Below are 23,682 nucleotides of genomic sequence, written 5' to 3' on the forward strand. Positions count from 1 at the left end.
GGCAACCCACTGCACTGTGCTGTGATGTTGTATGTGGGGATGGAGTCAGAGAGGGAGCAACAGCCCTTGCTCCACTCTCTGTCAGCTTTCAGTCACTTCCCCGGCTACCCACAAGCAAAGTGGGCCCTTCTGGTGCTGATTCCCATGTGGGTGGGTTTGTGTACATTCTGGGACTCTGTGGGTCTCAATGAACTCTCCTGTGAGACTGGGAGTTTTTCCTGCTGCCGCCTCAACCCCCAAGGGGTTTGAGGCTTTATTTCCCCGTGCTGGAGCCCTGGGGTTGCTCGGTCTGTTTCGCTCCCCTTTTGTTCCTTCTGGTTTATCTGCATGTGAATGTGGGACAGCAGGGTCCACCAGCCACTGTTTGGCCACGAGTCCTCTCCACCCAGCTACGTGTCTCCACCCCTCCTACCGGTCTGGATGAATGTGTCTTCTTTAACTCCTTGGTTGTCGGACTTTCATACAGTTCGATTTTCTGTCAGTGCTGGTTGTTTTTTTGTTTTTAAATTGTTGTTGTCCTTCTTCTGGTTGGGCGAGTAGGCACAGTGTGTCTACGTACGCCTCCATCTTGGCTGGAAGTCCCCAATAAATTTTCTGACTTTGCTGAGTAATCAGAATTTTAGAATTTCCATTCCTAAATTATTCTATTATATCTTTGTTTCCTATTGCTTTCTTCCTCAGAAAATAACAATTATTTGAAGGTGTGTTAACTTTAATTTATCCTCTATACTTATTACCTTCTTTCATATTTTGGTTTTTATTTACTAAATATATGAATATCATTAAAGTTTACCTTGTGTCTCACTGTTTAAATTTTCTGCAGTATCCAGTTTGCTTCTTACTGCTTTCAGTATGGTTTAATTTCCATTTCCATACTCTTAGTTTTACAGACTGTTTTCCTAGTTAATTTCATGCTCAGTTTATAGTGGCCTTACCTTCTTTATGGCGTTCTACTTTAATACAAACAATGTTCTTTTGATCTTATTGAGAGCGTTAAATAGATGTTATGAATAAACTGACTTCATGGAGAAGGATTTTCTTCTAATATATGAGAGAATATTTCCTTTGCTCTTTCCCATTCTTTTTCTTTATTCATCCTTAAACAGAGATCTATTTCAGGAAAAGGCACATCTCACAACTGTCCTGAGCTATTAGAGTTTGGCCAGGTGTTGAAGAGTATCTTGATGCTTGTTTTACCCATGGAATTCCTAGGATATAGCAGGTTTTCATAAGTGGTAAGTTCTCCTTTCTCTTGACAATTGCCTTCGCTCCCCTCCAGACAAAATAAAGATACAGGGATTGGGTCTGAGATGAGACAGTTCATTCTCAGATGATATTCTAGAGCATATCTCAAGCTTCTGTAATATCTACTCAGTTGTATGAGTGCACATAGCCAAGTACTATAGAAATAAGGAGACCATTCATACTAACTTGCAATTTGATTCTAAATAAGTTATATCAAAACTCAGACTTTTTATTTTCTGGTTAATATAAGGAAGGAAATGAAAAATATCAAATAAATGCCAAAAAGAATTATAAACTGTTATACTTAGAAGATATTAATATCCACATTAAGAACAAAGTCTCTTACAAATATTGAATCATTATGTTGTACACCTGAAACTAATATGATGTTATATGTCCATTATATCTCAACAAAAAATAAAAAAATTAAAATTTACCTTAAAAAAAAAAAACAAAATTGGTACCTCTGATCAAGATGGAGGTATAGGTAGAAACACTTTACCTCCTCATGAAACCACAAGAAGAATTACAACTAAACTCAAAACAATATCCATAACTGCCAGAAAATTGAACTGTATGGAAGTCCAACAACCAAGGATTTAAAGAAGCCACATTCATCCAGACAGGTAGGAGGGGCAGAGACATGGTGTTGGGCGGACAGGCGAGGAGGCAATGTGGCAGGAGAGGCAGTGGCAGTGGAATGGGATGTCCCACATTCATTATGTTGAGTATGGCAACAATATAAAGGAAGAAATAAAGACTATACTAAGAAGAAATAAAGAAAAATCCACAGGGGACCAAGAGTAATCAGAAGGAAGCTGAGATTCAAATAAATGATTGGGAATGTAAGGAAGAAATAAACATTCAACCAAAACAGAAAGGAGAAACAAGAATTCAAAAAAATGAGTATAGTCTAAGAAGACTCTGGGACATCTCCAAAAGTGCCAACATCCCAATCATAGGGATTTTAGAAGGAGAAGAGAAAGAGCAAGAAGTTGAAAATTTATTTGAAAAAAATAATGAAAGAAAACTTCCCCAATTTAGTGAAGGAAATAGACATACAAGTCCTGGAAGCACAGAGTCCCAAACAAGTTGGACTCAAAGAGGTCCACTCCAAGACACATCATAATTAAAATGCCAAAGGTTAAAGGTAAAGAGAGAATGTTAAAAACAATAAGAGAAAATCAGACGGTTACCTACAAAGGAGTTCCCAAAAGACTATCAGCTGATTTCTCAAAAGAAACTTATGCAGGCAAGATGGGACTAGCAAGAGGTACTCAAAGTCATGAAAGGCAAGGACCTACACCTAAGATTACTCAATCCAGCAAAGCTATCATTTAGAATGAAAGGGCAGATAAAGTGATTCCCAAACAAGGTAAAGCCAAAGGAGCTCAGCATCACCAAGCCATTATTACAGGAAATGTTAAAGGGACTTATTTAAGAAAAAAAGTCAAAACCATGGACATTGAAAAGGCAATAAATTCACAACTGTCAACAAAGGAATCTAAACACACACACACACACACACACACAAAGCAAACAACCAAAACAAGAACAGAATCATAGATATGGAAATCATTTGGAGGGTTATCAGCTGGGAGGGGAAAGTGAGAGAATGGGTGAAAAGGTACAGGGAATAAGAAGCATAATTGGTAGGTACAAAATAGATAGGGGGATGTTAAGAATGGTATAGGAAGTAGCGAAGCCTAAGAACTTACATGTACGGCCCATGGACATGAATCAAAGGGGGATTGCTGGAGGGAAGGGGAGCAAAGGGGGACAATTGGGACAACTATAATGGCATAATCAGTAAACTATACTTAAAAAAAGGACAAAATCGCAAAAAGAGTTAAATCACTTTACTAAGTTCGCTAAGATAGAAAGTGGTAGACTAGGATTTTGACACAATTCTTAATACTGTAAGTGATTTCTTTTATAATACAGAAAATCTAAAAGCATATTTTTTGAAAATTTTATTTTAAAGGAAGAATTCCAGCATTATATACCAAATGGTACAGTATACTATTTTATTATTAAAAAAAAAATTAATTCTTATTGTGAGAAGGGTAACACAAAAGTGTATAACCTTCTAATGAAGGCTGGGTCACCATTACATAAAAAGGCCAAGAAGTGAAATGGAATGAAAACATGAAAGTACAAGAACTTTCTGAGCTGAATTGATTGGTTAGTGCTATCCATTGTCTCGATCATCATCAAACAGGATCTTTAAATTCTCACTAGCTGGAATGCAAAGCTGTCAAAATAAATATATTGCATTCATTTCTAAACTTCTTCAGTGTTATTATATATGCTTTCACTCATTTCTCTTTTTTTCATTTCTAATAGAGGTGAAAAAGTTATTAGGGCAGATGAGCATCAACTAAGAAACGGATTTACAAAGGAAAACAGCCAAATGTTCATTAACAAGAAAGAATATGCCTTTCTACAAAGTGTAATGTACTTTTACTCCAGTGCTAGTAATAAAATATCTGCAGTCATTAATTGATTAAACAAATATTGCCAAATTAAAATTTGGAAGCTTGTTTTGTGAGCATAGAATCAGAGTAAAGGCAGTTTGATTGTTTTATGAGTTATTTCACCCAAATGATGATAGAGGGGAATTACCATTGTTATACAACCAAATACTTTTCTTTGATCTCTTGTCACAAATCAGCCAGAAGAATTTTGATTTCAAATTCTTTTTTCTGTAGATTCTTTATTTTACTCTATTTCAACCATGCTACATCCTACAATCTTAAAATACTGTATCATGTTTATTCTGATATAATAGAATGATTATAACTAATATAACTTGTTTTGATTCTTTTGGAAATTTCCTATGAAATATACAGGGCTCACTTTTTTATAAGCTGTAGCTTTTTTATTAATTATTAGTTAAACAAAGACATTTTCCAATGAATATGGAAATAAATCCAAGTATACTTACCACATGAAGAATTTTATTCTCTGTTTCATATACAGTACAATCCTAAAAAAATAAACATAGACATTAGTTTTGAGAAAAATCAAGCATTCATCCTAAATACTTGCTTAGGAATTGAATTACAATTTGAAAAAGTCTTGACAATTGAAACAGAAGCCACAACAATGAGAAAAAAATCTGGAATGCTATATGCCAACATATGCATAGTGGTTACTCAGGTGGTCAGTTACAGGGATATTCTCATTTTTGCTTAAGTGTCTTTTTTATTTTAACTAATTTTATTTATTTATTTATTCAGAATATAATGCTTTTATTCTTTCTTATTGTTGTCCAATTACAGTTGTCCCAATTTTCTCCCGCTGCTTTCCCCTACCCCACCCACCTCCCGCTCCCACAGCCAATCACCACCCTGTTGTTCCATGTCCATGGGTCATTCATACATGTTCCTTGACTCGTCCCTTCCCCTTCTTTCCCCCTTTTTAAACACATAAAAGAAATGACAATTTATATTAAATAGATGTAAAAAGAAACACTGGAAAAAAATTTTTAACCATTTTCTATCACATGTGATAAATATATTTTTGTTGAAATATTTCCAACATTTCAAATGATAATTCATTATAGATTGGGACATTAAGAGAAACACTAATATTTATTTCAATATTCATATTAAAATATAAAAAATGCATTTATATTTTAATTATTGTAAGCTATGAAATGTACTTTACATTATGCATTGAAAATTGGTACATGCTGATAATAAATACCAAGTTTATTGTTCTTGCCTAAATTTGAGTCCCTGAAATTATTTTTAAAATTAGTTTTACAAAATCACCATTGTCTTTTTACTTGCAATTGTTACACTTACAATAAGCTGTAACCCAGCAAAGTGATCCCTGCTTAGAAAGTTCACATTTCTATGGTTCAGTTTTCTAAAGGAATTTATGAAATGGGAATTTGTGAAATCTAGTCAAAGAGTTGTGAGGATTAAATGAGAAAATGAGATAAATGGCTTAGCACAGTATCTGGCATACAGTAATTGATAAATATGCATTTTAAGAATTATTGCTCTACATCTTTAAAAATTTTAAACTAAGTATTTTTACTTCAAAATATAAAATTAATTAATTATTATTTGGCTATATAGTTTTGAAAAAATATCCATATTCCACCATACTGCATATTTCAAGGAATAACAAACAGTCCTTTTCACTTTTCCCTGAAGTTAATTTTAACAAAAAGGAATCTTGCTCAGCATAGTTTTTCATAATGCCATTTCACCACAATACCTGTCAGAAGAAGTACATATTCTTATCAAGGAAGAATGTTTAAAGTTAAATTTAGGTCTGATTCATTTCACAAACTAATAGAAATACTTAAGGATTGGGTCTTGCTATCCTGAGGGCTCCTGTGCCAAAGAATAAGTTTGTTACAAATATTGTCATATCTATGTCTATATTCCTACATAAAGTCAACTCTTAATAATTAAGTACGAATTATGTACAGAGAAGCCAAGGTGTAGATAAAACATTAATATTTGGAAAGTGCATTTCTAATGTCATCTGAATTTGAATGGTCTAATTAAAAAAATTAACTTCAAACAAAATTACATTGGGAAGAGATGATTTGGAAAAAGCTGGACAGTTGCCCAGTTTCCCTATGCTCTCTTTACAACTTGCTTCAGCTGTAATGGATGCAAGTTTCATTATTTACCTACCTTCCTAGGATTGGACAATATGAGTAAATGTTCAAACTTCAAAGGGATTCTCAAGGAAAAAAGTAAATATGTTCTAAATGTATATCCTGCTAGTGATATAATGTTCACACAGAATATTTCAAGTTTCTTTATTTTTTAAAGATTCCATTTATTTATTTCTAGGGAGAGGGGAAGGGAGGGAGGAAGAGAGCGACAGAAACATCAATGTGTGGTTGCCTCTAGCACACCCCCAAATGGGGACCTGGCCTATAACCCAGGCATGTGCCCTGACTGGGAATCAAACCAGCGACCCTCTGGATCGCACCTTGCACTCAACCCACTGAGCCACACCAGCCAGGGCTCAAGTCTCTTTATAATATAATACTTTACTTGCACATCCCTAGTGTAATATAACTAAAAGAACTGTGTAACAAAATATTATGTAATTTTCAGCAATCATATAGTTTGTTAGTAGTAGTGTGGTATTCTGTTGTTTTGTTAAAACTGTTGTATTTTATAGGATGAAGCAATTGAACAGTTATGTGATACTATCATTTTATCACTCTTGTTGTCATTGGTAAGTAACTTTAGCACGGGAGAAAGCAGATTCATATATAAGAAGTAAAACCTTAGAGCTCTTGATGTCTTATGTATGTATATACATATTTGTTTTTCTTAGCTCTGCCTACTGAAAAGGCATAGAAACAATGACTAATCTAGTAATAAATAAACTCTACACAGTTAGCGGTCTTCAACTGTCATTTCCCAGGCCTTCTTGGAAAATGGCTGATTCTAGATCTGGGATAGGAAATGTACAAGATGAGCTTGGATTATATTGTGCACAAGATAGAAAGAAGTTATAAAAGACTATGAGGACTGTGTGAGCAGGACTGAGAAGTCAATATAAAGAAATTCTCACTGGTCAAAGACAGAGTAATTTGAGCATCTAAAAGGATAACTGGAATGAATGAAAGAGTAAATATTATTAAATATTAAAGATGTTAATATGATGCTAAATTTTAAATATATTAAATAAATCCAAATAGTTTAATAATATTGAATATATTGAATGAATTGCACAATGTATAATTGATGTAATTTTCTTAATTCAACAAATATTTATCAACTGTGCTAAGGACGCAATAAAACATGGCCCCTGACTTAGGGAAGAGAAGTTTAAGGAGATAAATGTTGACACAAATAAGTTTAAATACATAGAATTCCAAAGCCTTCATGCAGTTTTAAGTTTCAATAACTTTAGAGATATAAATGTCACAAAAGTATACAAGTCAACATGTGAAGGATCAATTATTTAAATTAAAAAATGTTAATATATTATTTTTTTATTGTTCAATACAGTTGTCTCCATTTCCTCCCCCCCACTCCCCACCCCCACCCCCACCTCACACCTTTGATCCTACTCCCCTTTGGCTTTGTCCATGGGTCCTTTATACATGTTCCTTGATGACCCTTCCCCCTCCCCCCCATTATCCCCATCCCACCTCCCCTCTGGTTACTGTCAGTTTGTTCTTAATTTCAATGTCTCTGGTTATATTTTGCTTATTTGTTTTATTAATTTTTCATTAAAATTCAACATGGCCACTGTATTGTGCTATACATGACTCAAGTCAAATTTCAAACTTTGTAAAAACGTTCATCAACTGCTGGCCCTCAGTAACAAAATGACTACATTTGTAATCCTGACCTTACAATTACTCAAAGAATGAAGTGCTAATGCGTACTTGAAAATTTTGACATGACCCCATTAGACAAAGACTAAGGGACATACATCAGTTGACTGAGGTGGCTGAGTTTTTGCAGCAGTCTAAAACACTGTCACATCCAAATATTAAAATTAAAAACTTACCATTTGAAATAAACAAACTAATTTAAAAAATAAATTGATATGATTTAATCAATTTGATGTTTGTAGCATATTTATACATGGGAAGTTATTAAAACTTGAATCTGCACTAAGACTTTTAGAATACCCATAATTACTCTAATAAAGGCAGCATCATAGAGCTAGGGTTACAGAGGAGGAAACAACCAGCTCTGTCTTTAAAAAATTCCAGAAATTTGGCTTTTAATTGGGTCTTGGAAAAAATAGGTCTTTAGGCAAAAAAGGCATTATTACAAAAGCAATGGAACTACACTCAAACACAGCTACTATAGCAATTGTCAAAATATGTAAGAATCACTTGGAAAGTGGGTCAAAATGCAAATTCTCAGGTTTGTCTCCAGAAATACCGATTTACTAGATTCACTGTAGAGGTCCCCAAGATGATTTTGATAAAGATGGTATTTTGAGACATATTCAATACTTAAATCTATTTTATAGGACATCATGTTATAGAAGAATGCCAAACCAAGTGAAACCAAGATGATCAAATATATAGAATCCATAAAACAGTAAATGGATTTAACAATAGTATCAGTTGGTTCACCCTGAACAGTTCTCAGCTCCTGCCGTGGAGCTATGTGTTTCAATTGTACATTCACCCAATTTATTGATTGGGATTTTTCCTTTTAATAAACTTATTTCTTTCTTTAATAGCTTACTAATTTGAATAACTTGACTGTATTTCTACTTTTTTTCAGCCAGATTGTCCTGCTCATTACTGAGAGCCACAGGCTTTCACAAAGGGCAAGACATAGGAAATTACAAACCAACAAAATAGAAAAACAAAAAGTGCATATTAACCTGCTACTTTATATTAGGAAGAAGAATAGAAACTAAATGACTGTGTTCTATTTAATAAAGCTATAATTTTGTGGAGTTCATTCTATCATGCTAAATATGCTTTAAATAGCCCTAGGTACTTTGGGGGATTCATCTTATTAGGAAGTTATTTCCATCAAAATGTTATTTTAAATATTTTCTTCTCAAGTGTGAATTTTATTAATATTTATGGCCAAATCTTTCCCCAAACGATCATGCCCCAAGTTTTAAAAAGAAAATAGCACTGAATATGGAGAAATCTACATTTTATGAACCTATTCATGCTATGGAAAGGTACACCTGTGACATTCTAGTTATTTTTAGGTTAGGATTAAATTTAGATTTTTAAAATTGGAGTTAGAGCTATGCCACTATATACTCCCAGGAGTTCTCTTCAGTAGCTCATGCTGTCTTTTACTGTTCATGCAAAATAACACTTGCATCTTTTCTTTACCTTTTTTCCATATAATGCTTCTAAAAGACATGTGATGTACATTTAAATGCACCAAGTTCTTAATAAGACAATATTTATAAAAATGAGAAGTGGTTCTTCAATTTTAATCACTTTTCTTAAAAAAGTAAGTATGCACATAAACTCACAGATGAGGTATACATACACAGAGGATCATAATCAGTTATCTTTTCTGTGAAACAACGATGTAATTGCTACTGAGGAGAATACAAAGAAAAAATTCTATTCTATATGTTACTATTGACGCTCCATACTTTGGCAGCAAGTTTTAAGCACTTGAGGGTCATAAGGCTCAGTACAAGTAATATTACTTATCAACTGTATGTGTGTATATATATGTGTATATATATACACACATACATATATTCATTCTTATGAATATATATATTCATAATAACAATACATAGATTATTAACATTGAATTCACAGAGTGAAGAAAAACTGTGTATGTCTAATCTAATATACAACTATATTTCATGGAACTTTATAATTAAAGTTGAAATTAAATGTTATACAAATTTCAGTTTTAGTATATATTATAGTATAGTTATATAAATAATATGAAAATATTGTTCCACTTACAAGTAATATTTAGATGATTCACCTATGCAAACCTTTGATAATGGTACCTTCACACCGAATACTTCACATATTCACTTAGTAAGCTATCAAAATATCTTCATATGGTTATGAAATTAAATCCCATAATGAATTAGTGTTATATTCTCATTCATGCATTCACTCAAGTCACAATTCCATTTTCCAAAAAGGTTTTCTGGGAATCTCCTAAATACAAATCACTGTCACTCAGTACTGGGTGATCAATGATAAATTAAACTTGGTCCTTTACCATCATTATTTCATTACATAGTAGAGGAGAAAACATACAAGGTAGACAGGATAAATACTAACAGAATATCCTATAAAAAAGAGACAAATTCTGACTTGTTAACTCTGGAGCAACCTTATGGAAGGGATGATATTTTAGCTGGCATTAAATAGCTTTTAAATCTGGAAATTTGGGGTCCATGAGGAAGGACCATTTTAGATTGTACAAACACATGGATAAAGGTACAATCAGAAGTAAGGAGACCATTTGGCTAGAACATCAGGTCAGCGGAGTGAATGTAGTGGGAAAGAAAGTCTAGAAAAAATTGTGGGGTCATATTGTATAAAGCTACGGATACTAGGCTGAATAAATTTTTGTTTTTTTAGAGTGAATAAGAATTTTATTTTTCTGTAACAATACATTTTGAAGCCCCTTTCTGCCAGGGTAGCAAAAACTTATCTCAGTCAATTGACAATTTCTTGTGACTTTACTTCATGAGGGTTAAAGTCAGTGTAGCTTACCTAGTGCCATAGTTGGTGTCTAACAGCAATGTGAATGGCATGTGTGTTAGGTGGTGGGTGGGAGCGAAGTTCAACCTCTCTGGTCTAGCTAACAACTCCCATAGCTATCTCTTGTTCCTTTTCTTATGGTTCCTTTCCTCTTGTTCTTTTCCCTTAGTTAGAAGAGTAACTTTGATGCCATGTCTCAGATAGGGTATCTCTGCAAAGCTATGTTATCTCCTGAAACATGTCATGTAGACATTTCACCTCAAAGGAAGATGGAGGAGTGTGCGCTTTACTCTGATACAAGGGAGTCCTCACAGATGTCTGAATATGAAAGTATGTGACTGAATATATGTTTTATGAAAATGATAAATAAGAAATTGTGGATTTGGAAGGGAGAAAAACCGGAGGCAAGGAGAGCAGTCAGAATATTCTTTCAGTAGAAAATGTGTATGTAAGCAGGGCTTGAATTGAGGTTATGAAGGTAGAAGGGGAGATAAGAAGAGGTGGATGACACATATGTACCATGAATGAGATAACTGGGTGACTGAGTCATTAGACACAGAGAATCATGGGGAGGGAAAAGTTAAACTTGTTCTAGGGATTTGAGGCTCAGCAAATGGATGAATGACATAGTAGAGATGGTAGGAGGAGAGAGTTTGGAAAGAATAAAATAATTTTGGGCATGTGAAATTAGAAATGGCTAAGACACTGGATGTATTATAAAAAGCTATCCAGCAAGCAGCTTTTAAACCTCAATTTGATCTAACATAGAGCCAGATCTAGGAGATATTTACGTTGAAGTGACAGTTAAAGGTAGAAGAAAAAACCCCAACACATTCATCAAAAAAGAATAAGTATTGTGAGACGATAGCTGAGGACAGAAGCTCAAACAATACTTGTGTTTAGGAACCAAAAGGAGGAAGAGTTAGTTGCATGGCCAGAAGTAAATGGAGAAAGTGGTGTTTCAGAGACATATCTAATAATAGCAATAATAGAGTTACAATAATATGCTCTATTTCTGTGCTGCCTAATTAGATAGTCATTAGACACATGTGGCTATTGAGCATTAGAAATGTGGCTAGTGCAAATAGGATGCAATTTGCAATTTTACTTAAGGTTAATTAATTTAAATTTACATTTCAAATGCCACATGCAACTAGTAGTTACCATGTTAGACAGCAGCACAGGTCTAGAGAAGTATACTATAGTCTATCCAACAGTTACAGAATGGTTAGACATTTAGCAAGCATTTCAAACAAATAACACCAAAAGTAGTATCTGAGAAGAAAATGAAGGGATTTTGTTCCCAGTTAGTAACCAGATGCTTCATTTTTTTCCTTCTGCAAAGAGCAGATTCCAATACATTATGGTATCTATAGTGGCAAAACAGTACAATGAAACCAATTTTCTCTGGAAGGATAATAGATGGAAAAGAGCCACGAAGAGATACTCAAAGTACGAATCACAGAGCTTTGTGGGCATAGAGAAAGCAGTGCCAGGGATAAAAAACATTTGCAATGGGTGGAAGGTAACAGTCCAAACTAAATTTATATTCATCAAAGACTGAATATACTGAGTGCAAAGAACGTCCACAGTGAATACACAGGTGCCGGCATTCTTCTTGAATATGAAATCAAAATGCCCTTGTTTAACTCTAAATTCACATATATAAATGTCCTTGGCAAAAAAGTTAAAGTTAGAATCACCTCACAAATACCTCCTTGGCAATTCCATAATCAGTTTGACTGGCTCAGTGACCACTAACTTATTAGTGGTCCTGCTGTTGTTTCCAGAATGAGAAGAGGAAGGTTTATGGTATCTACTGAAATTTAAAAATGACCATTTTTAAAAAGAACAGGTTAAGATTTTCATTAGGTTAAATAAGGTTATGAATTGTAACATAAAACAAGCAATAAACAAAGAATGGGATGAGGATGTGGGTGGGAATAACCTTAATGGCTTGTAGTCTCTACGTTGCTGAACAGTCACATTATTCTGCACCTTGCATCTTATTCTTGTTCAGAATTCCACTCCAGCTATCCCCCAGAAAATTATCTAAACTGAAGCACCCATTTGGCTCTAATCACTGCAGTCTTTCACTTGAAAATGAAAGATTTATGTCCCAATAGTTGAATGGATATGGAAACCAATTTTTTAGCATGTAGAGAGACTTGGGGGTACAGGCAGAAGTGAGGTTGGTTGCTTTTTCAGCATCCAAATGGCTCTCTAACATATCCAAAACCACTGAGGTTTTTTAAGATTGAACTGTTAAAATGGGATAAAAAGTAAAAATGTTAAGTCAAGGTACATATGACCAGAAAACTCATTAGAGTGAGATTGTGATCCCTCTAACTTTAATAGCTTTATTTTCATGACCAAAAGAGGCAGTGAGCCAATCCCCATTATGAACTAAATATGTTTATTCTGCGTCTTGAATCAATATGTAAATGGTTTCGAATGGCCCATCTCATAACTAAATGTATTTATTTATTTATATTTTTTCTATTCTTGAATTTTATTTATTTTTATTTATTTTTATCTTTTTTCTAAATTTTAAAATAATTTTTATTGTTGTTCAAGTACACTCGTCTCCATTTTCCCCCTACCACTCCCCCCACCTCACCTATCCCTGCCTCCCACCCTCGAACCTACCCCCTTTGGCTTTGTCCATGTGTCCTTTACACATGTTCTTTGACAGCTCTTCCCCTTCTTTCCCCCATTACCCTCCTTCCCCCTCTCCTGTGTTTACTGTCAGTTTGTTCTTTATTTCAATCTCTCTGGTTTCCCTCAGTTATCTCTTTGTTAGTCTCTCCTGATAGTTTGTCAATATTTTGAAAAAAGAAACTCTATATTCAGCTGCACTGTCTCTTTAATTTCTCAAGGTGCCTTGTACATTCTATTAATATAATATGAATTTATCAATTATTATTTTTTATTCCATTGATTCTCTATTTTCACTTTCTTTTTATGAAAAGGATTTTATTTATTTATTTTTAGAGAGGGGAAGGGAAAGAGAAAGAAAGGGAGAGAAACATCAATGTGTGGTTGCCTCTCACGCACCCCATACTGGGGACTTGGCTTGCAACCCAGGCATGTGCCCTGACTGGGAATCGAACCAGGGACCCTTTGGTTTGCAGGCTGACACTCAGTCCACTGAGCTACACCAGCCAGGGCTATTTTCACTTTCCATAATAAACATTTTTCATTGGTTTTACAGATGAGGTATAAAAATGAAACTTTTAAAGCCATATTTTAAAAAATTCTAATTGCTGAATAAACTAGTACAGTACATTTAGTTTCTTCACAGTTGTATTTTGTACAAAGATAAATAGAGTTTCACAGTTTTAAAATCATTTTAAATGTGAGTTTGCTCTTAAACTTGATCTACGTGTTCTCAGCAGGTATTTTCAACATAAATAATTGGAACTTTCTTGGCATGAAGTTTATATTATGTAAAAGATATCAAGAATTTTACATTCATACAATGAAGCTAACAGTTCTTCATAATACAAAGCCACTCTAGCTTCCAGGTGTTCAAGTTACTCATTGTAATTACCACCTCATATATCACAAGGGAAAAAAATGAAATTTGTAAAGTATCTGATTGTCTAACTAGTATGCTATAAACCTGAACCTAACACAAAACAATATCAAGTGTAAACTGTAATTGAATAAAATTTTAAAAAAGAAAACCTATAGGGTCTAAGTGATGGGAGACAATTTTTCCCTTTTGACAAATTCAAGTGAAGAGTTTAAAGATAAATACCATACCCCATTATAAAAAATGTAAATTAAATATTAATTCTTCAAATCAAAATCATCCACTTTGCTGCCAGAAAATCTGTGGAAGTTATGGTATATTTGAAACAAACTCCAAGTAGCAGTTAAAAATTTCTCACCCCATACATTTTTGTCTTTTTTATCTGTTTAGATTGCATTTTCTTGGACAAAAATGGAACTATTTCTTTTCAGTAATTGTGTGCAACATTTGAAAAGTACCATTTATACTCAGACAGAATGAATATTTTAAGATCACTGATAATGAAAAGATACTTATATCCTAATAAATACTAAATTGTCCAGATAATAGTAGTAGCTTAAATCTAGGCTTAATTTGGTATACCTTCAAAAGAAATATGACACAGAATTAGTACCATTTAGGGTTTCCTAGTAGTAACACTGAGTGACTATAAGACAGAATTTTAAGCTTTGAAAAATTTCAAGAGGTCTTCTCCCTCCCCCCAAACCTACCACCCATATTCCAGTCAATTATATTTAAAAATACCAAGACACATATGAACACAAATACACCATTGAGGGGAGAGAAGAAATTCTTCAAACTTAATCTTTATCAAGGTATTTTTATATTTATAATTTTCTACATAATTTAATATTATTGCCTCTTTCCTTATGTTCAGATAAATATTGCTGTCCTTAAATCCAAGTATAATGTTATACTAGAATTTTTAATGGATTCATGGCTGCGGAAAATTTGTATGATGTCTCAGTATACGAGGTCTGACAGAAAAAGTCCAGCCATTGTTAATATAACAAGAATGGTTTGTGTGACATTGATGTAACCTGGCAGCCAAGTAGAGTTGACTGGAATGCACATGCGTGAACAATGACAACTTTAATGTACTAGTCAGTGGGGGCGGTAGACGTGAGGAGAGAGCACGTGTGCTGTGTGGCTGTGCATTTATTTTTCCCTTTTTCTTTTGTTCTATTGTTGTTCAATTACAGTTGTCCCTATTTCCTCCTCACCACTCTCCCATGCCACACCCACCCCCACCTTTCACACTGAATCCTATCCGCCCACCATTGGCTTTGTCCATGGGTTCTTTATACTTGGTTCCTTGACAACCAGCTGAGCAAGTAGAGCAATGAATCTGCATTAAATTTTGCATTAAGCTTGAACATTCCTCAGCAGAAACTATTTCAATGATTCAGAAGGGTGCAGCTACGGGCAACTGGTGATTGGCAGCTTCATCACAACAGCATGCCTGCTCATGCATCATGTCTCATGCTGAGTTTTTTTGTGAAACATCAAATCATCCAGGTGACTCAGCAACCCCCCCACCCCCAATAGCCCAGATTTGGTACCCTGTGACTTCTGGCTTTCCCAAAACTAAAATCACCTGAGAAATAGAAGAGATTTCAGATCGTCAGTGAGATTCAGGAAAATATGACAGGGCAGCTGGTGGCAACTGGGAGAATTGTGTGAGGTCCCAAGGTGCCTACTTTGAAGGGGACTGTGGTTTCATTGTCCTATGTACCATGTTTCTTGTATCTTCTTCAATAAATGTCTATATTTTTCATATTACATGGCTGGATACCTTCTGGAAAGACCTCATACACTTCCTTTTTTAAAGGTAAAAGTAAACTTCCTTGAGTCACTAAAGTCAGCCATGGATATGTGACTTACTTTGTCCAGTGAAATGTAAGTAGAAGTGCTGCCTCATTTCTATGCATAAACTTTAAGAACCAGACCACAGTTCACCATGCTCTCTTTTCCCTCTGCCCTCATGACCAGCCATGTTCGATAAGAGGCTATTGTGGGCTTTGAAGTAAAGAGGATGTGGAGTAGAGTTATAGTAATCCAGGATGGATATGAAGCATGAGCACTGAACGTATTATTACAAGCCACTAACATCTTCACGTTGTTTGTTACTGCAGTATGATATAATTTACTTAACTGACACAATCCTCCACCAAATATAAGCAGAAAAAAATAGAACACACATGCAAATGAAGAACTAACCAATGCAGAATTTAATGTGATAACTATTCATGAATTTTATATGCTGTGTCTCTTTATTTTAGGAAATGCAAGTGCTATTTTTCAGAGGTGCTATGTCACTCTTCACACACTGTAATTCACAATCAACCTCAGACTGCATTCTGCTACCTTGATGCAAATCTAGTATTTTCCCATCTTGTATTTATAGACAAATTTTACCTCTATTTCATACGTCTAGTTTAGGTTCACTTGTCCTAATTACTTAATTCTGACCTTCAACCTGACTCTGTGAATTATAATTTCAGTCCATTATTTCACTTGTTTTATGGCCCGTCTGAATTACCTATCTGATGTCGGTGGTCATCCTGACCCAGCTCAAGAGGCCTTGGTTATTAAAAACTTACGTTGTCAGCAGAGGCAAAATGCCTTAGAAAGTCAGTGTCTTTAATTAGTAACTCTATTCTTTGGTTTGTCATCTTATGTAGGCATAAAAATCTAAGTTATAGATTTTTGTAAAGATTTAATGATACAATATATGTAAAGCATAATATGATTCATAATAAATACTAAAAGTAAATAAATTATCATTATTCCTTGTTTTACTAACTCTATTTCCTGCCTCTGTTTATTGACACCACATTAATTTCTAGCACTGTGTTTCCCCTTATTACAGATGCACAATGACCATTTTTATTAATAACATATTTGATGTTTCAAAGAAGAAATCTAATCCTTTGGGATATGCATTTATGGCACAGATAGACTATAAACAACTGATAATTACAGTTGTAAATTCTAAACTTTAACTAGCCCCCTTTATAAATGTGAGGGCCCTGGACTGATAACACAAATAGTTGAGCCTCCTGATCCACAGTTCTCAATCATTCAGCCTATGGTAAAGTATGGGTAATAAGCAGTTTTAACAAGCTTCCCCACGTCAATCATAGTGCATGGACCATGCTTTGGGAAACACTGTTCTTGATCACATATATTTTCTTTCCGCCTCGCACTCATCTCATACTAAACCAGTAAAGTATGAGTACAGCGCAATGGTCATCAACTCTGGCTCCATACTAGAATCAGTTGAGGCATTATTTAAAAAACACCGATGTTCAGCCTCAATTCAGAGCGCCTAATTTAATGGATCTTGGATGGGGCCCAGATACCAGTGTTTTTAAAAAGCTCTCTACTTGATTTAAGGTAAAGCCAAACTTGAGTAGCAATGAGCAGAAAGAAAGTATTGCAAACCAAATCAAAGTGCCTGGATCTAAGGACTGGTCATGTTACTTACTGATTTTGTCACTTTCCCTCTCTGAAATTCTGCTCGCTCACTTACAAAATTGAGATTTTGACATTTGGTCTACCCAATTCACATGATCGTTGTGAGGAACAAATCTGATAACATGTTGTAAAAGTACTTTGCCAACCTCAAAATAATGATATTAGTCCTGCTCATGAACTTTATATAGCCCCCTTTTCCCCAATAATTTTTAATGTCATTAGAAATATGGCTTATCCATATGATATGGTTTGAGGAAGGGGTTACAAAGGTGAACAGAATAGCCCAGAGCAGAATATATTTGATCTACAGGGCAGTTCAGAATCTTTTTGGGGAGACAGGGCAAGAGAACATTTGTGTAGATAATTTAAATGGGAAGAAACAGGAAGCCCAGTGAGGTGTTTCATGGGGAGAGGAGGGCTGTGGAAAACTGGCACATTAAAAAGGAAATTAATAGTTATGGTATTCATAACTGCTGAATAAACACTAGGCTCGGCATTTCAAAAGCCATTTAAAAACTTTGCACTTAAATAGGAGCAAGACACATGAAAATATTTACAGAACAAGAACTAAAAAGGTATCTAATCAAACCGTTTGATTCCCCCCTTTAGGTACTTTTATAATGCCCACTCTGGTATTGTATAGTCCAATAATATTCTAAATTTATTTACGTCTCAGGATTCCAGTTTTGGTAGCAGGTCAAAATTGGAAATTTTAAGCTATATAAAAAAAAAGTATTTAAATGATACTCAGAAATGAAAACATGGATTTATTTGGGGAGGGTGGGAAGCAGATTAAACAGTAATGGAGACCTTTTCTAATTCCAAAACCAGCCTCCCTCTCCTCTGAGCCTCTGGTCTTCTCCACAGTAATTCCCCCCCTCCCCAGTTTGCCTGTTTCATTGCCTGTCACCATTGTTTCCCCCTAATTCCTCTCCCTGTAATTTTAAGAATTAATAGAGGTATTAGGAAGAAGCAGCATTAAAGTTTAAATGACTAATTTTGTATTTGTTATACCTGGATATCATCAACTTAGAAAAATTAGTATTTTCTGTTTACTTCTCTCATAGGTCTTCATCAGCATCAGAGTGAGTTACAGCAGCTACATTTAAAATCCACTGATTTTCGTATCTGCTTCTGCATTCAATCGGTTGAAATGTATTGTTAGGTTCAAGTATATGAAGAAAATATGGTCTCCCACTGATATGTTATTGAAAAAATATTTTAAGAGCTTTTCCAGATAATTATGTATATTTTTCTTTATAATACTATGCCCAAACTTGAGAAGTGGAAGTTTATTTAATATTAGTTACAGTGTAGAGTCAGATACCTTTATCCTTTGTTACATTACATTCTATTGGCCTAAAAAATAAATTTGGTAACATTTTTGGGGTGAAATTTTAAGGGGATAATGAATCATTTCCTTTTTTAAACAAATGTATTTTCCAAACACTAGAGACACCGAGGTACATGAAGCAGATACCTGCCTTCACCAAATCTCCCACAGCACTTATATCCTTAAATGGATTGGTGTTACTTTTGGCTCAATTTCTTAAAACAGAATAATCAAAATCCATTACAAATGGTAGCATATCAGGGACTCTCTTCTGAAGTTTATTTTATCACCATAAGGGTTGAGAAATACCTAGCCCGTCTTTTTACATCTGTTTCCATATACATAATATAGCAGTAATGGTAAAAATTCTATATTTTTAGGGTCTTTGTGAGAAAATTTTAAAAGCTTCTTGAAAGGTAAATTGCATAGTAAGACAAAAATACAGTAATTCAGAGAGTAGAAAAATAATGAAAGAAGATTACATAAATAAACAATAAAACTTTGAGAACAGGATGTGGTACAATCGTAAAGATGAGCATGTGCATACTCTATAATCCAGCAATTATGCTCCCATGTACTCCTATATACTTAAATGTAGGTATACAGCCAAATGTCTGGGGTCAGGAGAATGGATAAACATACTGGAGTGTATACAATTAAGTATATGAAGTTAAAGTAGGGTGGTGAACACAAAACAATATATAGATGATGTAGAATTGTATACCTGAAACCTCTATGTTTATTAGCCAATGTCACCCCAATAAATTCAACAAAAGAGAAAGTGAATGAAGTACAGTAACTGAACAAAACATGAATGAGTTCAGAAACACAATATCAAGTGAAAAAAGTAATATGCAGAGTGATATTTATATAAAGTTTGAGGACAATAAATTAAATGAGATGTTTAGAAAAGTATATGAAACTATTTTAAGAAAAAGATGAAATAAAAAACTCCTTACAAAGAGGCAGCGTGATGAGATGGGTGACAGGACCAGCTTTAAAACAATATTGGTAATGTTCTAGTTATTAAATTAGATGGCAGATTCATGAGTATAATCATGCTTCAGAACATGCATTCTGTTGTGTATATGTATAATATTAGATAAATTTTAAAATGTAATATACTGAAGAAAACAGATATCTGAGCAATAGTGTCCTGACATTTGCTAGATAAAGATTTTTTCACTTTATTTTTTTTATTGTTGTTCAAGTATAGTTGTCTCCATTTTCACCCTACCACGGCCCCCCGCCCCACCCAACCCTGCCTCCCACCCTCAAACCTATCCCCTTTGGCTTTATTCATGTGTCCTTTATACATGTTCCTTGATGGACCTTCCCCTATTTTCCCCATTTATCCCTCTCCCCCCAACCCTCTGGTTACTGTCAGTTTGTTCTTGATGAAAACTGGATAGTATGCCACACATCTAGTTCTTCTGTTTCTAATGGTGATATTATCTACATCTTTAAAAGTGTTTTGTCAGGAGGCTCAGAAAACATGCAACATAGTCTAGGTTTATAAAAGAATAAACCTGTGAAAACAATCTATTTCAGTATTTTTGTATAATATACAGTAAATTTTTAAGTTTTTGTTCACCACTCATGCCAGTGACAGAAAGTTGGAAAAACAGTCAATTATTACGTCTCAATGTTCTAAATAGTGCTTACCTAAAGTCTTAATTAGCATATAATAAATAATTCCATCACTCATATTTTCCTTTTCATTTTGAGGCTTCATAAAATTTGCAGCTACCAATATCATTTTATTTTTTTATACCAAGAATGAGAATTTCTGTGTGTGTATGGGTTTATATCTATTCTTATTATAATGCTACATTCTAGGCCTTTGGAAAAATTTAGGCATACACATATAATCTCAGCTTTGCCAATTGTATACATTTTTAGTTTTACATTTGTCTTCAGAAAAATAGTGTTCATGTTATCTGGGTGCCATGTTTAGTAGTTCATATCTAACTTCTGATTCACCATATTAGGATTATATAGAAAAGTGTAAAAAGATCTGGGTTTTGCTTCTTCATGATTAACCTAAAACAGCTGAAGAAAACAAAGGATTAAGTATCTGAATTACATATATATTGTTTGTTTAAATATAAAGCAAAACATAAAAAAAGAGAATCACCTTTCATATTGCTTTCAACAGGTATCTAAGTAATATAATTCATATTGTTTAAAAATTACATATAAAGCTTGCCCTGATTTTTGGTCTGAAATGCCCCAGTTTCAATCTCAAGAGTCCAGTCCAGTTTTCAGGTCACCTATAATGTCTGATTCAGGGAGTTTGCTTAGACACTAACTCTCAGAATATAGAAAAAATAGTATTTAAAGTTGTGCTTCGGATGAATGAGAGACTATCCTGACTGGGCTTTTCTATGTTTTAATACTACCTGAGCTGTAGAATATATGTTCTGCCAACCCCAGTATAATTTATAGCCATACTTTAGAACTTTACATGAATTTAACTACCACTTGAATCTTAATATCCCTTTTATGACATACATTCTGTATGACTGACTATTATGCACTGGTCTTTTACCTTTAAACATTTTGAGTTTTCCATTTTCAAATCTGGGTTATTTGCATGTGTGAATAGGGATGGCAAGTTCACAGGTAATCAAAATTAATTTCTGCATTACATTTGAACATGGGTGTTTAAAAATATCTTCCAAAATATACAGCACAGTAATGAGTTTGCATTAAAATCTAAAGAATACTCTAAATTCCATAAAATATTATTTTAAAAATCAGTCATTTTATAAATAGGTCACTCTTCATTGCCACTAACTACAAAAATTAAGCAGAGCATCACTCCTTTAAAATTTTTGTGGAGTAAAAAACTAGCTAAGTTTAGTTTCCAAAGACATTTTGGTCATATAAGGGAACTAGAATTGCCATTTATTAAGCATCCACTAAATGCCAGGTCATCAGCTAGATCAATTACAATATTCACAGCTACCCTACAATAATCAAACAAAGTAGTGATCCATTTTTCCTGATAAAGAGTATTACAGATAAATAATTTGTCCATGTTTATAGATTGTCAAAAAGCAGAGCCAGGAAGATGAATTTGAATGTACTTTATGTCAAAGTCTACACTATTTTGCCTTAAAATTAAGAGTAAATGATATAAAATTTCAACCAAGAATATTAAGAAGGTACTTATGCATATAGAAGAAGTATAATAAAGTAAAATATAATAGCTATTGTCAATAAAATTATAGGTCAAATTTCTTTGTTAAATCCTTAATGAAACTTTAAACGTCACTTCTAAGCTATCCATTTTTATAAACTTCTGTAATCTTTTAATCCTAATTTTTATAACATCTACAAATATGCTCTCTAAGAATGTATAACACAAATACCAATTCAATAAGTCCTGGAAAAGCTCTTATTTTCTCTCTGGTATTTACTTTGAGTAAATAACCATCTGGTTAAGATAAAACAGGTTAGATTATATTCAAGGAGAAATACATTTTTAAAAAGGGCTATACACTAAGAATGTTCATTTATATTTTTGTTTGAAAAACATACTTATAGTATAGTTCATAAATTCTTTATGTCTATTTATTTGTATTTAAAATGGTGTAAAGGTAACAAAAGTGAAAGCATACACATAATTTAAAGGAAGTTGTCTACCAAAAATAAACATTTCCAGTATTAATCTTTGAAGAATCTTTTTTCTTTTCTTCTTCTTTTTTAAATTCTTTATATATATATTTTTTAATTTTTATTGCTATTCAATTACAGTTGTATGCCTTTTCTCCCCATCCCTCCACCCCACCCCAGCTGAACCCACCTCCCTCTCCCACCAATAGTCAGGGGGGAGTGGGGAGGGGACAGTGATGAGAGGGGATTACAGGAACTACTATGAAGAATATTTTTCAATTTTCCAGAATAAAGATTTAAAAAGAAACAAAATATATGTAATACGTAAATATGGCACAAAATCAAACAAATGAACAGTGAAAATGCCAGAATAACAACTTAATGACATTTACTTTAGGATGAAAGTGGTACCAGTTGTTTCTGGTGCTTAGGTTTCAATGAGTGTAACTATTCTTCTTTATAGTTTACATTTTTTTAAATTAATGAGAATTATTTTTTTATAATAGTTTTTATAGGATAAAAACTTAATTTGAATTGTACAGTAAAAATTTGAATTACTATGGCATAATACTAAATGAAAAAGACCATACTTAAAATATATATGTGTACATACATGAAAGTGGATGAAATAAAATAGGCAAAATGATATCAGGGGTTTTCTCTGGGTAAAAGGACTACAAGCAAGGTTATTTTTTCTTTGAATTCTCCAAATTTTTCTATAAAACAGATTTTATTACTTTTATAACTTAACAGTAGAAAAAAATTAGAGGGGTAAAAAATGAGCTACATAGAAATCTTTATACTGATGCATACAATAAGCCAGGACCATAAAAACTCCCTTTTAACATCTAAACGAACTTCCAGTTCTTGGTGATGATTCTCTAAGTTAAGATTTTTTGAACAGTAAATGCTGTTTCTTCAAATTTTAGATGTTGGGGAAGCAAAGTGTTGCCTATGCAGTAGGCAAAAATTACACTCTTAACATAGATTGGTGTTTTAGAAAGGTCGTTAGAATTTCTTTTTTCTTTGCACTTTCTCCTCAAGAGTAATTTTACAAAAATCTTATTTGAAAGGACTAATGTTCTCCCCCCTGCCCCCTGCAGCTTTCATCCGGGAATGGTAAAGGAAAGTAATATGTTTTGAACACTATTCAGAAAACTAGTGATACTCAAGCATATGGAAGAAAATGGATCTAAAAAGGTTGAAAAATAAGCAAGCCCATACAAAAACAGACATTTTAATTCACACAATTTAAAGGGGACCATTTCAGGTAAAAGTATATCATCAGAACTT

General features: G+C 33.7%; 1 protein-coding gene across 4 annotated transcripts in view; it reads right to left on the minus strand.

Annotated features, from left to right (window-relative positions):
• Positions 1–23,682, minus strand: part of CNKSR2 (connector enhancer of kinase suppressor of Ras 2) — a 280,032-nt gene that overhangs the window by 165,675 nt on the left and 90,675 nt on the right. For all 4 annotated transcript variants that reach the window (XM_053917527.2, XM_053917526.2, XM_053917525.2 and 1 more), the window contains exon 5: positions 4,193–4,234. In XM_053917527.2, coding sequence (XP_053773502.1) covers positions 4,193–4,234 — 42 coding nt within the window. The remainder of the gene's footprint in view (positions 1–4,192; positions 4,235–23,682) is intronic.

This window comes from Desmodus rotundus, chromosome X, assembly GCF_022682495.2.
Source record: "Desmodus rotundus isolate HL8 chromosome X, HLdesRot8A.1, whole genome shotgun sequence".
NCBI lineage: Eukaryota > Metazoa > Chordata > Mammalia > Chiroptera > Phyllostomidae > Desmodus > Desmodus rotundus.